General features: G+C 46.4%; 1 protein-coding gene across 2 annotated transcripts; it reads left to right on the forward strand.

Annotated features, from left to right (window-relative positions):
* Nucleotides 1-720: 720 nt before the first annotated feature.
* Nucleotides 721-11977, forward strand: mrpl57 (mitochondrial ribosomal protein L57). Of its 2 annotated transcripts, none has more exons than XM_078557609.1 (2): nt 721-811; nt 11337-11977. In XM_078557609.1, the coding sequence occupies exon 2, from the start codon at nt 11353-11355 to the stop codon at nt 11662-11664; it is 312 nt and encodes a 103-aa protein (XP_078413735.1). In that variant the 5' UTR covers nt 721-811; nt 11337-11352; the 3' UTR covers nt 11665-11977. The 2 variants fall into 2 exon arrangements, with proteins under 2 accessions (XP_078413735.1, XP_078413736.1); XM_078557610.1 differs by having other exon boundaries at nt 740-811; nt 11343-11977.
* Nucleotides 11978-12199: the final 222 nt, after the last annotated feature.

The following is a 12199-nucleotide window of genomic DNA, read 5'->3' on the forward strand; positions in this document are numbered from 1 at the left end:
TTCCAAGCATGAGGTGCTAATCACTCAAAACCATATTTGCTACATGTCGCTCGTTTGTCTGAGACCAGACTCCTGAAGCAATTGCTCTACTCAGAACTGGAGGCTCCCAGGACAGCAGATTGCATGTCCAGAGGTGTTTAGGTGGTGATTGGGGGGGGACGGGGCAAGGGTGGGTGTGGGGTGATTGGGGTGGGGCAGGGGTGGTTAGGGGGCCAGGGCTGGGTGTGGGGTGTGTAAGTGTTGGATGATGAGGGGTAGTGGGTGGTTGTTGGGTGACACACCATGTTATGTGTGACAGGCAGTATTTGGGCCAGTCGGAGTTTACGGCAGAGCAACTCTACACGAGTCCGGCGGCGGGATAGACCCTATTCCTCCAGCCGTTCAGAAAAGTCTGTCCTTGGTGGCTAAGCTCGGGTGAGTTCACACTGCCGGCAAACAAACATGACCCCCCACCCCCCTGGCGATAGCTGAGACCCGACAGAGCCACAGGTTATATTAACGTCTATCTCTCGGCACCGCCGGACCTAAGTGTGACTAGACTTGGCTTGATACTAATCCACCTTCAGTTTCCAGTCCCGGGGCCTCTCCAAACAATCGGAGCTGAACCGCTTTCAGTGTCTTTTGGTACAAGGCGTCACCCGTAGCAACCAATCGAATGGGGCCACCAATCAGAATGCTGATTGCTGGAGGTAGCCAATAGTATCGCCGTTTGCTTGAGCAGTCTGTGGCGGCGTGGGCCAATCGAGTGAGGGGTTATTCCGAGGTGGTTTCTGGTTCTGCGGAGCTGGACAGTGGACAGAGTGAGAGGCCGGTGAGTGAGAGAGTGAAGGAGAGAGAGGGAGAAGGAGCGAACCTGGTCGGAGAAGTGGGAGGAATCCTGTAATTCTTTTCACGGAAACAGGGAGGTTGTAAACTCTCCGGCTCAGGCGAGGGGCTGCTGCCCCCAACATGAACCGGACTCTGATTCTGCCTCAGCTGCTCCCAGCCTTTCGCGTTTGTTGCACGTTTCCAATGCCTGCAGCTTGTTGCTCCCTTTCCCGCATAAAGGGGAGGTTGAGTGAGGCGAAGTTGTAATGGGAATCAAAAAAATGAGCGAGCTTCTCTCCCTCCTTCCCCACTCTGCCTGTGTCTGTCTCTCCTTCCCCACTCTGCCTGTGTCTGTCTCTCCTTCCCCGCTCTGCCTGTGTCTGTCTCTCCCTCCCCGCTCTGCCTGTGTCTGTCTCTCCTTCCCCGCTCTGCCTGTGTCTGTCTCTCCTTCCCCGCTCTGCCTGTGTCTGTCTCTCCTTCCCCGCTCTGCCTGTGTCTGTCTCTCCTTCCCCGCTCTGCCTGTGTCTGTCTCTCCTTCCCCGCTCTGCCTGTGTCTGTCTCTCCTTCCCCGCTCTGCCTGTGTCTGTCTCTCCTTCCCCGCTCTGCCTGTGTCTGTCTCTCCTTCCCCGCTCTGCCTGTGTCTGTCTCTCCTTCCCCGCTCTGCCTGTGTCTGTCTCTCCTTCCCCGCTCTGCCTGTGTCTGTCTCTCCTTCCCCGCTCTGCCTGTGTCTGTCTCTCCTTCCCCGCTCTGCCTGTGTCTGTCTCTCCTTCCCCGCTCTGCCTGTGTCTGTCTCTCCTTCCCCGCTCTGCCTGTGTCTGTCTCTCCTTCCCCGCTCTGCCTGTGTCTGTCTCTCCTTCCCCGCTCTGCCTGTGTCTGTCTCTCCTTCCCCGCTCTGCCTGTGTCTGTCTCTCCTTCCCCGCTCTGCCTGTGTCTGTCTCTCCTTCCCCGCTCTGCCTGTGTCTGTCTCTCCTTCCCCGCTCTGCCTGTGTCTGTCTCTCCTTCCCCGCTCTGCCTGTGTCTGTCCCTCCTTCCCCATTCTGCCTGTGTGTCTGTCCCTCCTTCCCCATTCTGCCTGTGTGTCTGTCTCTCCTTCCCCACTCTGCCAGTGTCTGTCTCTCCTTCCCCACTATGCCTGTGTGTCTGTCTCTCCTTCCCCACTATGCCTGTGTGTCTGTCCCTCCTTTCCCACTCTGCTGTCTGTCTCTCCTCTGCCGCTCTGCCTGCCTCTCTCTTCCCGCTCCTTTCCTGCTCTGTCTCCCTCCCCTCCCCCTCCCCTCCCTCCCTGCCCCCCCAAATTAATCACTCCCCAGGTAATCTTCCACAAAACAATAACCCATAAACTTAAACAGACACCAGGCAAAGCACATTTTATCTTCTGAATTCAAAATGAGGTTCCTTTCAATTTGGTTCCTTCGCACAGTTGTAGGCTTACAAGCGGCTTAGATATTACATGCCCCTGACCTGCACGCACAAACGTCTCTCGGGTTATACCTAACCTTCCCTTTGAATGTAAATTCTCATTGTATCACCAGGCCCTTTGAACTCCACCTCTTTTAACAATGAAACCTCTTTCATAGTACCAATTTTATTAGTAATATAGCCATATTGCTTGGTGTCTCCTAGCTAGGTGCAAGATTTCACCCCCAGTCTTTGAATGGTTTATTCAACAAAAGCAAATGTACCCTCTACCTCTGTTTAACATCTCAAAACTACTGTACGTCAAGCACCCAGACTAGCTGGCTTTAATCCAGTTAAGACATACCCACTGACACAGACCCAATTTAAAATAACTTCCAACAACATTATATACATTAATAGCTTCATTATAGGTATCACTACTCTGTAGACCATGAGGTTGGTGCTGGGTTTGGGGTCCTGGTCTTCACACACACTTCCTCAGGCAGCCGAACACTTTGCTGGGACACTGAAGGCAGTGTTGAACCTTGTCATCGATGTCTGCCCTTGTTGACAGTGGGCTTCCAAGATATGGAAAGTGGTCCACGTTGTCCAAGGCCTCGTCGTGGATTTGGATAACCTGGGAGGAGTTTGGGGGGGGCGGGGGGGCAAGTTGATAGAGGATCTTTGTCTTGCAGATGTTTAGTGTAAGGCCCATGCTCTCGTACGCCTCGGTGAAGGTGTTGACAATGCCTTGGAGATCAGCCTCCAAGTGTGCGCGGACGCAAGCGTCGTCTGCATGCTGTAGTTCAGTGACAGAGGATGAGATGGCCTTGGATCTGACCTGCAGGCAGCAGAGGTTGAACAGGTTCCTGCTTGTTGCTAGTTTAGCTCCATTCCAGTGGGGAGCTTGCTGAGGGTGAGATGGGGCATTGTGGCAAGGAAGATCGAGAAGAGTGTTGGTACGATGACACAGCCTATCCAAATGTGAGTTGGGTCTGTGGTGGAGCTGTTGGTCAGGATCGCGGCTTGCATATCATCGTGGAGCAGGCAGAGGATGGTGACAAACTTTTGGGGCAGCAAAACGGGGGAGGATGCTCCATAATCTGTTGCAGTTAAGTGTCGAAAGCTTTTGTGAGTTCAAAGAAGGCCATGTACAAAGGTTAGTGCTCTTCCTGTTCCTGCATTTCTCTCCTGCAGTTGCCGCCCCATGACAGGAACCGATGACTGCTGGATGGACCACCGCCTAATTCACTCTGTCATCAACATCAATGTAGCCCCAAAGCAATGATGGCAACAGAAACAATGCCACAGGAAAATCAACACTGAGGCACTCAAGGACCCTGACGAGAGCCCTATTCAACCAGCACCTCACTACCAACCTTGCAAAACACAGAGACGCAGAGTGTCCACAGAGACGCAGAGTGTCCACAGCGCCTGGTCTGCCCTCAAGGCCTCCATAATCAGCATCTGCAAAGAGACACTTGGTCACTTGACGAGGAAACACCAAGACTGGTTCGATGAGAATGACCAGGAGCTGATAAAACCGCGAGCACAAGGTATTTCTGAACCTGGAACAGCAACCCGACTCGAGAGCAAGTAAGCAGCTCTACTGAATGCTGAGGTCCAGCACGAAACCCACGACCTAAAGAACAGATGGTGGGTGGAAAAAGCGCAGGAGAACCAACAGTTAGCCAACAACCATGATGTGTGAGGTTTCTTTAGCGCAGTCAAGACCACCTACTACCCAAGGCCCCACTCCACTGCTTGCCAAGAACGGAGAGGTGCTCATCCAAGATTGAGAGACAGACCGTGCCTGCTGGAAGGAGCACTTCAAAGATCATCTTAGCAGAGACTCTGTCTTCAACGCGAGTGTCCTCAACTCCATCCTGCAGCATGCTATCCGCCACCATCTCAGAACAACCCTAACCCGGCATGAGGTAGAAAAGGCCATCCAACAGCTAAAGAGCAACAAGGCATCAGGAGTAGATGAAATCCTTGCCAAAGCACTAAAGCATGGCAGAGAAGCACGATTGGCGCGAATACATGGCCTCATCTCCTTTATCTCAATGGAGGAGAGCATGCCAGGAGATCTCAGACGCCGTAATCGTGACCATCTTCAAGAAAGGTGACAAGTCCGACTGTGGTAACTATAGCGGAATCTCCCTGCTGTTGGCCACAGTAAAGGTCATCGCAAGAATCCTCAAATGCCGTCTCCCTGTGGTTGAAGAGCTCCTTCAAGAGTCACAATGTGGATTCCGCCCGCTAAGAAGCACAACAAACATGATCTTCATCGCGCGGCAACTGCAAGAGAAATGCAGGGAACAGCACCAGCCCTAAATTTTAGAGCCGTGGTTAGACCACATTTGAAGTACCGTACTTAGTTCTGGTCACCATATTTTAAAAAGTATAGAGAGGCATTGGAGAAGATCCAAAACCAATTCACAAAGATGATACCAGAACTTATCAAAAAAGGCTGAACAAGCTGGGGCTCACTTTAGAAAAAAGGCTATGGTGTGACTGATAAAGCTCTTTCAAGATTTTGAATTGATAGATGTAAAGAAAATGTTTCCTATTGTGGGGAGTCCAAAACTAGAGGTCATAATACAGTATAAAATAGTCGTTAATAAATCCATTAGGGAATTCAGAAGAAACTTTACTTGAAGAGTGTTAAGAATATGAAATTTGCTACCACATGAGTTGTTAAGGCAAATAGCATAGATGTATTTAAGAGGAAGGTAAATAAGCTCATGAGGGAGAAAGGAATTCAAGGATATGTCAGTGGGGTTAGATGAAGTAAAGTGGGAGGAGGCTTGTGTGGAACATAAACCCTGGCATAGGCCAGTTGGGTCAAGTAATTTGTTTCTGTGCTGTAGAGTCTATCTGACTATATAACTCTGATTTTCTCCAGGTGAACATCTGTATCATGGAAGTCATTGCTTTGCCCCCCACCACTCACTTCCTCCTCTTCTAAATACCCCCCAACCCTTCATTCATGCACACAGACCAAAACCTCACATCCTGTTCACTCCAACATCGAGGTTCAGTCCTTGCATCCTATCGATCGGAATGATATTTCCATTTCTGTCTTTGCAACATTGTTTGCTGTGCCCCTACCTCAGCCCTTCTGTTGTTCAACCACTTATTTGTTCAGTTGTCATCTCTGGAATTAATTCCGCGAATGTGGACCTGTGGGATGCAATTTGCTCCTGATAATTTTTATGGAGAAAAGTGGATCAATTATCTAGCAATTCAAATTAAGCAACTGGAATAAGTCAGCAATTGAGAGATGTTTAGTGCGATTTGCATTCAATTAATCCAGTAACTTGAATTAAATGACTTAAATTTATATCATGGTATGGTTTTAACACAATTGAAAAGTCTTGATAAATTAAGTGTTCTTATCAGGTCAATCTAATTTAAATCATATTCTGGTGATCACCTTAATGTCTACCATGTCTGCTTTAGTATAGTCCTTGTATATAGAATAAAGGCAAAGGTTTTCATATTTACATGTAGGGACCTCTTGTAAATATTGGCATGTTACTAGCCTAATTTATGAAAGTTAGCAGTAACAACAACTTGCATTTTATATAACATTTTGAACATAGGAAAATATCCTAATGAATTAAACAGGGATGTACTCAGAGTAACGCAGCCAAATGAGAAGTTATTAGATGGGATATTCAAAAGCTTGGCCAAAGAGTTAGGTTTCAATGAGGCTTTTAAAGGAGGATACAGAGGAAGAGAGGTTTAGTGAAGGATTCCAGACCTTAAGTTGTAGATGGCTGAAGGCACAGTTGCCAATGTTGGGATGAAGAGGGTGTGCAATGCATGAGATCAAAGTTGGAGGAACACAGAGTTCTTGTAGAGATAGGAGAGTTACAAAAAGAAAGATCTTTCATTTCTATGGCATCTTTCATGACTTCAGAATGTCCAAATTGTTTTAGAGCGACTTTTTGAAGTGTAGTCATTGTTGTAATGTACGAAATGCAGCAACCAATTTACATACAGCAAGATCTCACAAACAGCAATGTAAGAATGACCAGTTCATCTGTTTCTTGTGATGTTGGTTGAGGGATAAATATTGGTCTAGACACTGGGGAGAACTGTCCAGCACTACTTCAAATAGTGCTGTGGAGTCTTTTACATCTTTGAGAGGGCAAACAGATGTCATTTTGACATCTCTCCTGAAAGACAACATGGCGGACAGTGCAGCACTCTCTCAGTACTGTGCTGGAGCATTAACCCTGATTATTGTGCTCAAATTTCTGGAGTTGCACTTGAGCCCACAATCTACTGACTCAGGTGAGTGCGCTATTAATTGAGCCATAGCAAGGTTTGACAGAGGGATTTGAACACTAAGTTTAAATTTCCTTGGAGCCAATATAGGCAGCTGAATAGAACTTGTTGCAGCCTAGGGTATCAGCAGCAGAGTTTTGGAGATGCAGAAGTTTATGGAGAGTGAAAGATGGGAGGCCAGCCAGAAGAGCATTGTAATAGTAGAGTCTAGAGGCAACAAGGATATAAATGAGGATTTCAATGCACTGTTTTTGTGGTGGAAAAGCTTTCAGGTTAGAAACTGCTTGGAGTCAAAAAAGGACCCCAAGGCTGCAAACAGTCTGGTTCGGTGCAAGACAGTGGCTAGGGAAGGGAATGGAATTTTTTTTTTCTATTCATTCATGGGATGTGGGCATCACTGGCTAAGCCCGCATTTATTGCTCATCCCTAATTGCCCTTGAGAAGTTGGTGGTGAGCTCCTTCTTGACCCACTGCAGTCCATGTGGTATAGATACACTCATAGTGCTGTTAGGGAGAGAGTTCCAGGATTTTGACCCAGCGACAGTGAAGGAACGGTGATATATTTCTAAGTCAGGATGGTATGTGCTTGGAGGGAAACTTCCAGGTGGTGGTGTTCCCATCTATCTGCTGCCCTTGTCCTTCTAGATGGTAATGGTCGTGGGTTTGGATGGTGCTGCCTTGTAGAGTTCCTGCAATGCATCTTGTAGATGGTACACACTGCAGCCACTGTGTGTCAGTGCTGGAGGGTGTGAATGTTTGTGAATAGGGTGTGAATCAAGTGGGCTGGTTTGACCTGGACGATGTTGAGCTTCTTGAGTGTTGTTGGAGCTGCACTAATCCAGGCAAGCGGAGAGTGTTCCATCAAACACATGACTTGTGCCTTGTAGATGGTGGACAGGCTTTGGGGAGTTAGGAGGTGAATTATTTGCCACATGATTTCTAGTCTCTGACCTGCTCATGTAGCCACGGCATTTATATGGCTAGTCCAGTTCAGTTTCTGATCAATGGTAATGCCTAGGATGTTGATAGTGGGGCTTTCGATGATAGTAATGCCATTGAATGTCAAGGGACAACATTAGATTCTCTCTTGTTGGACATGGTCACTGCTTGGCATTTGTGTAGCGTGAATATTACTTGCCACTTATCAGCCCAAGCCTGGATATTGTCCAGGTCTTGCTGCATTTAGACATGGACTGCTTCAGTATCTGAGGAGTCACGAATGGTGCTGAACATTGTGCAATCATCAGCGAACATTCCACTTCTGACCTTATGAAGGAAGGAAAGTCATTGATAAAGCAGCTGAAGATGATTGGGCCGAGGAAACTACCCTGAGGAACTCCTGCAGTGATTCCCTGCAACTGAGATGATCGGCCCCCAATGACCACAACCATCTTCCCTTGTGCTAGGTATGACTCCAACTAGCAGAGTTTTCCCCCTGATTTCCATTGTCTCCAATTTTGCTTGGGTTACTTGATGCCACACTTGATCAACTGCAGCCTTGATATCAAGGACAGTCACTCTCATCACACCTCTGGGGCTCAGCTCTTTTGTCCATGTTTGAACCAAGACTGTAATGAGGTCAGAAGACGAGTGACCCTGGCAGAACCCAAATTGAGTATCAGCGAGCAGGTTATTGCTTAGCAAGTGCCGCTTGATAGCACTGTTGATGATCCCTTCCATCACTTTACCAATGATCGAGAGTAGACTCTTGGGGCAGTCATTGGCCGGGTTGGATTTGCCCTGCTTTTTGTGGACGGGACATACCTGAGCAATTTTCCACATTGCCAGGTAGATGCCAGTGCTGTAGCTGTACTGGAACAACTTGGCTGTGGATGTGGCAAATTCTGGAGCATGAGTCTTCTGTAATATTGCTGGAATATTGTCAGGGCCCATAGCATTTTCAGCATCCAGTGCCTTCAGCCATTTCTTGATATCATGTGGAGTGAATCAGATTGACTGAAGACTGGCATCTGTGATGCTGGGGACCTGCGGAGGAGGCCGCGATGGATCATCCACTCAGCATTTTTGGCTGACGATTGTTGCAACTGCTTCAGCCTTATCTTTTGCACTGATGTGCTGGGCTCCTCCATCATTGAGGATGGGGATATTTGTGGAGCCGCCACCTCCAGTGAGCTGTTTAATTGCCCACCACCATTCACAGCTGGATGTGGCAGGACTGTAGAGCTTAGATTTGATCCATTGGTTGTGGGATCGCTTAGGTCTGTCTATCGCATGCTGCTTACATTGTTTGGCACACAAATAGTACAGTTGTTGAATCATCAGGTTGACGCCTCACTTTTAGGTATGCCTGGTGCTGCACTGGCATGCCCTCTTGCACTCTTCATTGAGCCAGGGTTGATCCCCTGGCTTGGTGGTAATGGTAGAGTGGGGGATATGTCAGGCCATGAGGTTACAGATTGTGTTCGAGTACAGTTCTGTTGCTGCTGATGATCCAAAGCGCCTCATGGATTCCCAGTCTTCAGTTTCTAGATCTATTTGAAATCTATCCCATTTAGCACGGTGGTAGTGCCACACAACACCATGGAGGGTACCCTCAATGTGAAGACGGGATTTCGTCTCCACAAGGACTGTTCGGTGGTCACTCCTACCAATACAGTTATGGACAGGTGCATATATGGCAGGCAGGTTGGTAAGGATAAGGTCAAGCATGTTTTCCCCTCTTGTTGGTTCCCTCACTACCTTCCACAGACCCAGTCTAGCAGCTATGTCTTTTAGGACTCGGCCAGCTCGCTCTGTGATGGTGCTACCAAGCCACCCTTGGTGAGGGACATTGAAGACCCCACTCAGAGTATATTACGCACTCTTGCCACCCTTGGTGCTTCCTCCAAGTGGTGTTCAACATGGAGGAGCACTGATTCATCAGTTGAAGGGGTGGGTGGTATGTGGTAATCAGCAGGAGGTTTCTTTTCCCATATTTGACCTGATGCCATGAGACTTCATGGGGTCCGAAGTCGATGTTGAGGACTTCTGACTGTATACCACTGTGCCGCCAGCTCTGCTGGGTCTGTCCTGCTGGTGGAACAGGGCATACCCAGGGATGGTGATGGTGGTGTCTGGGACATTATCTGTAAGGTAAGATTTGGTGAATATGACTATGTCGGGCTGTTGCCTGACTAGTCTGAGACAGCTCTCCTAATTTTGGCACAAGGTCCCTGATGTTAGAAAGGAGGACTTTGCAGAGTCAACAGGACTGAGTTTGCCATTGTCCTTTCCGGTGTCTAAGTCAATGCCAAGTGGTCTGTCTGGTTTCATTCCTTGTAGGCTTCATAGTTGTTTGATACAAGAGGGCATTTAAGAGTCAACCACATTACTGTGGGCCTGGAGTCACATGTAGTACAGACCAGGTAAGGGCGGCAGATTTCCTTCCCTAAAGGGACATTTGTGTACCACATGGGTTTTTACAACAATGGTTTCATGATCATCATTAGACTGTTAATTCCAGATTTTTATTGAATTCAAATTCAACCATCTGCATGGTGGGATTCGAACCCTGGATCCCAGAGCATTATTCTGGGTTTCTTGATTACTAGGCCAGTGACATTACCACTACGCCACTGCCTCCCCAGTATTGGCGTATTGTTGAGGGATTAGAGTTTGTGATAGGGTCCAAAGACTGAACTGGGCATGGAGGAGGATGGTATGGTTGCCGTGACAAAGGTTGCAGAGCAGTTGCGAAGGTTAGTGCACCACCATCAGAGAGGAGCATTTGTGACTTAATTGGCTCTGTTTCGCTACTGTGGCACAGGTGTTAGCCTGATTGGAGAGGTTCAAATTTTGTAAAATTTATTAACTTGATTTGGTTAAAAATTATAGTGTGTTGTACTGTGATAATTACAGCAAATTTACAGCTCTGAACCTGCTATTTGGCCCACTGCTCTAATGTCTCTGCTCCACAGAAGCTTCCTCCCACCTTTACTTCGTCTAGCTCTATAAGCATAACCTTATTTCAATACAGTTACAAAAGTAAAAGCATAAATGTACCGGACAACTGGCCAAATAATTATCTACAACTCTTTTACTAACATTTATGTAATTTTGGAATTGGCTCCCTAAAGAAATGGCAGCACGTTAGAGCATTGCCCTATTTTGTTGTTTCCAGTGGCAGAAGAATTCTCAGCACTGGACTAGTTTTCAAAATTTCTGCTGAAGTATATTTCCTAATTAGTGATTGTGTCAGTATACTGTAAAAGTTAAGTGTCAGCTTGCCTCAGTGGTAGCAATCTCGTCTGAGTCAGAAGGTTATGGGTTTAAGTCCCACTCCAGGGCCTGGATTTGACTACAATATTGAGGCAGTGTAGCATTACTGGGAGGTGGTGTCTTTTGGATAGGTCCTATCCACCCTCTTTGGTGGATATAAAAGGCCCTGAAGGAAAGTGGCATGTTCTCCCAGTGTCAATGCAAACATTTTTTACTTCATCAATAGGCTCAAAAGTGAATTATCTGATTATCACTTAATCTCACTGCTGTTTCTAGAACCTTGTGTGGAAATGAACTGCCACATTTACCTACATAACAACAGTGACTGCATTTGAAGAGTCATTAACTGGTTGCAAAGTGATTTGGGGGGCTCTGGAAATGTAAAAGGCATTATATAATTGTAAGATCAACCTTTGTGGCACTTTGCTGGTATGGAGGTTTTTTTTGCCCAGCTGTTCAGATTTAACAGGTTAATTGCTGAACCTCAAGTCTGTCATTTTCTATTTTGTTTTTCAGTAATTTTTAAATTCCCCTTGTATGCAAGAAGGTATTTAATTTTTAATGTTTAACTACAAGTTATATTCCAATTGTTGATGTTTACTCTTTCTTTCAAGGTAAAGTTGTGGCAAAATGTTTCTTACAGCATTTTTGCTTCGGAAAGGAATTCCAGGCAAACAGTGGATAGGAAAGTACAGACGGCCTAGAAAAATTACCTGGCAAATGATGCGTAATGTAATTAAAAGATTGGAGATCGAAAGGGAGACAGAGTACTGGCTGAGCCGACCCTGGATGACCATGGAGCAGGAAAGAGGTCATGCGGCACAACGCAGAGCTGAGCGTTGGGAAGCCTTCAAAACTGCCAATGCTGCAACCTTCCCTGAATCCAAGCATATTGAAGAGCATTTAAAACACCTAAATGTAACCAAAAAATGGGGCATGTGAGAAATTTGGCAGAAGAAGCCTTGTTTAATTGAGATGCCAGGTCCAATGAAAGGGTTTAAAAAGTGTCCCCTGATGATTGTTGCGAATTCAAACTGACAATAGAACCATGTGTTATGTATAATTTTTTTAATGTTGGAAATGACCTGTTGTCTTCAGAGCAATTCATGACCTGTTAATTGATACTAGTGAGATTTATATTTCTGTTCTATCTTTATTCCACTGTCCCTTCTGACAGTTGTACATCTATTAATAACCATGTTATTTAAAAGTGCCAGAAAATTTCTATTAAAAAAAAGATTCTTTTAAAAGTGCACTTTTATTTTTCTGGTACGTAATTTCATACTTCTGTTCATATTGACTGGACACTGTAGGAGTTGAGCTTTTGGACTTGCATTTCAAATACAGTTTTTGAAGCTACTTGTTTTTCAAGCTCTTGTTAAAAAGAGAAAACAAGGGGGAATTAGAGGATTTCATGTTAACTCTTTCTGCTCCTCAACCCACCCAGGAATACTATAAGATTTTTTTTAAATTCCCA

Source organism: Cetorhinus maximus, chromosome 14 (assembly GCF_964194155.1).
Source record: "Cetorhinus maximus chromosome 14, sCetMax3.hap1.1, whole genome shotgun sequence".
In the NCBI taxonomy this organism is placed as follows: domain Eukaryota; kingdom Metazoa; phylum Chordata; class Chondrichthyes; order Lamniformes; family Cetorhinidae; genus Cetorhinus; species Cetorhinus maximus.

What these genes read in the sequence shown, in the direction of transcription:
- mrpl57 (XM_078557609.1), top strand. Translation starts at nt 11,353, where the DNA reads ATGTTTCTTACAGCATTTTTGCTTCGGAAAGGAATTCCAGGCAAACAG.